This window comes from Musca autumnalis, unplaced genomic scaffold (genome assembly GCF_047663935.1).
Source record: "Musca autumnalis isolate F117 unplaced genomic scaffold, ASM4766393v1 scaffold_3, whole genome shotgun sequence".
Classification (NCBI taxonomy): domain Eukaryota; kingdom Metazoa; phylum Arthropoda; class Insecta; order Diptera; family Muscidae; genus Musca; species Musca autumnalis.
Genome location: NW_027411866.1, coordinates 35,694,664 through 35,697,800, shown reverse-complemented (window position 1 = coordinate 35,697,800; position 3,137 = coordinate 35,694,664). Strand labels below are relative to the sequence as shown.

At 43.4% G+C, this 3,137-nt stretch overlaps 1 protein-coding gene across 1 annotated transcript; it reads right to left on the bottom strand.

The window, feature by feature from the left end:
- Window positions 1-2,234: 2,234 nt before the first annotated feature.
- On the bottom strand, window positions 2,235-2,839 carry LOC141398599 (uncharacterized). Its single transcript, XM_073976011.1, has 2 exons — window positions 2,716-2,839; window positions 2,235-2,631 (listed from the first exon to the last, which is right to left on the bottom strand). The coding sequence occupies exons 1-2, from the start codon at window positions 2,761-2,763 to the stop codon at window positions 2,254-2,256; spliced, it is 426 nt and encodes a 141-aa protein (XP_073832112.1). The 5' UTR covers window positions 2,764-2,839; the 3' UTR covers window positions 2,235-2,253.
- Window positions 2,840-3,137: the final 298 nt, after the last annotated feature.

Genomic DNA, 3,137 nt, shown 5'->3' with positions numbered 1-3,137 from the left:
AAGCACCTATGGTGGTCTCCTATTCTATAGGAAGCACCTACGGTGGTCTTCTATTCTATAGGAAGCACCTACGGTGGTCTCCTATTCTATAGGAAGCACCTACGGTGGTCTTCTATTCTATAGGAAGCACCTACGGTGGTCTTCTATTCTATAGGAAGCACCTACGGTGGTCTCCTATCCTATAGGAAGCACCTACGGTGGTCTCCTATTCTATAGGAAGCACCTACGGTACCTACGGTGGTCTCCTATTCTATAGGAAGCACCTACGGTGGTCTCCTATTCTATAGGAAGCACCTATGGTGGTCTCCTATTCTATAGGAAGCACCTACGGTGGTCTTCTATTCTATAGGAAGCACCTACGGTGGTCTCCTATTCTATAGGAAGCACCTACGGTAGTCTCCTATCCTATAGGAAGCACCTACGGTGGTCTCCTATTCTATAGGAAGCACCTATGGTGGTCTCCTATTCTATAGGAAGCACCTACGGTGGTCTTCTATTCTATAGGAAGCACCTACGGTGGTCTCCTATTCTATAGGAAGCACCTACGGTGGTCTTCTATTCTATAGGAAGCACCTACGGTGGTCTCCTATCCTATAGGAAGCACCTACGGTGGTCTCCTATTCTATAGGAAGCACCTACGGTACCTACGGTGGTCTCCTATTCTATAGGAAGCACCTACGGTGGTCTCCTATTCTATAGGAAGCACCTACGGTGGTCTCCTATCCTATAGGAAGCACCAACGGTGGTCTCCTATTCTATAGGAAGCACCTACTGTAGTCACCTATTCTATAGGAACCACCTACGGTGGTGACCTATTCTATAGGAAGCACCTACGGTGGTCTCCTATTCTATAGGAAACAGCTACTGTGGTATCCTATTCTATAGGAACCACTATTCTATGGGAACCACCTACGTGGTCTAGGAACCAACTACGGTGGTCTCCTATTCTAAAAGAACCAGCTACGGTGGTCTCCTATCCTATAGGAACCATCTACGGTGGTCTCCTATTCTATAGGAACCACTTACGGTGGTCTCCTATTCTATAGGAACCACTTACGGTGGTCTCCTATTCTAAAGAAACCACCTACGGTGGTCTCCTATTCTATAGGAACCACCTACGGTGGTCTCCTATTCTATAGGAACCACCTACGGTGGTCTCCTATTCTATAGGAACCACCTACGGTGGTCTCCTATTCTATAGGAACCACCTACGGTGGTCTCCTATTCTATAGGAACCACCTACGGTGGTCTCCTATTCTATAGGAACCACCTACGGTGGTCTCCTATTCTATAGGAACCACCTACGGTGGTCTCCTATTCTATAGGAACCACCTACGGTGGTCTCCTATTCTATAGGAACCACCTACGGTGGTCTCCTATTCTATAGGAACCACCTACGGTGGTCTCCTATTCTATAGGAACCACCTACGGTGGTCTCCTATTCTATAGGAACCACCTACGGTGGTCTCCTATTCTATAGGAACCACCTACGGTGGTCTCCTATTCTATAGGAACCACCTATGGTGGTCTCCTATTCTATAGGAACCACCTACGGTGGTCTCCTTTTCTATAGGAACGACCTATAGTGGTCTCCTATTCTATAGGAACCACCTACGGTGGTCTCCTATTCTAAAGGAACGACCTATAGTGGTCTCCTATTCTATAGGAACCACCTACGGTGGTCTCCTATTCTATAGGAACCACCTACGGTGGTCTCCTATTCTATTGGAACCACCTACGGTGGTCTCCTATTCTATAGGAACCACCTACGGTGGTCTCCTATCCTATAGGAACCAGCTACGGTGGTCTCCTATCCTATAGGAACCACCTACCACTTGAATGTCCTGGTCGATGGCAGCAGAATTCTGACCACTAATTGCCTTAAGATTCCAGGGGTCACATTCGACAGCATGTTCACTTCGTCCGCGCATGCCACAGCCATCTGCGACAAACTGAGATGTAATAGCCAGGTCCTAACGTCCCTAGCCGGCAGATAAAGAAACTTTGTTGACCACATATAACGCGGTAGGTCGGTTTGTGGTAAGCTATGTGGCGCCAGTGTGGTCCGCGAATGTATGTGCAACGCGATGGGAAAATATTCAAACCTCTCAGAATGTCTTAGAAGATAATAAAAATCTTTACTGATTAGGATATAATCATCTTCTTTCATTAAACAAATTCTAAGTAAAATAAACAACAACAACAACAACTTTTGTGTGTTATCACATTTTCTTGTTCTTTATTATTATTTACTCATGTTCCCCGATAGGTGGTATATCCAAATGGTGATAGCAATAATGGAACATGATAATGTTGACCTTGTTCACATTTCACCACAATTTCGATGAAGGGATAGAAACTTGGTACTTTACATCTCTCAAAATAGCTCTGAACATTAAATTTCAATTTATAAATTCCACTTTGAAAATCTTTTCCATCCAATAATTGACCAACGCGGCCATCTGTGTTTGTAGAGTGGTGTCCCAATTCTTGCCATTCACCATTATTCGTTTGACGGTAAACTGTTAAAGGTAAATCGTGAACAGCTTTGCCGAGGGCCGTATCCAAAACGTGACAGGATATGGTGCGAGTGTCGTTAGTATTTTGGCTCATTGTTTCAGCTTTGAAGGTCTAGAAATGCAAGACAAATGTAAGAGTTATTTCTACTTATAGTTGAGGATAACTGCAGTAAGTTGATTGCAGTGTTCAACTTACCTCCACAGTCTCGACACGTAAACGTATGCGTTCCCAACCGTTGCTCATTTTGATATGTTTGGGGTTATTGTTTGTGGCTTCTGAAATGTAATCTTTTCTGAGGTTTTCATTTTGTTATCTCGTCGAAAGTAATTGTTTAACTTAATAAACATTGTTTTAATGAAGATTTGGTTTTTAAATCATTTTATTTATTTTTTTAACACTTGTGTTGGCTGAAATGGCAGTACTTGTGAGGATAATTATAATTTTCCCCCTTTGCAGTTGTTTGTCAATTTCAATGAGGTTATGTTTAGGATGTGAAAAAATATGTCTGAAGAAGCATCATTAATGTTGGGCGCCACGAGAATAAAGGGAACCCAAACCCTACGGTTAGAACCTTAAATCCACACTTCTGAAAAAATACCCTAAAACGCCTGTTAGAC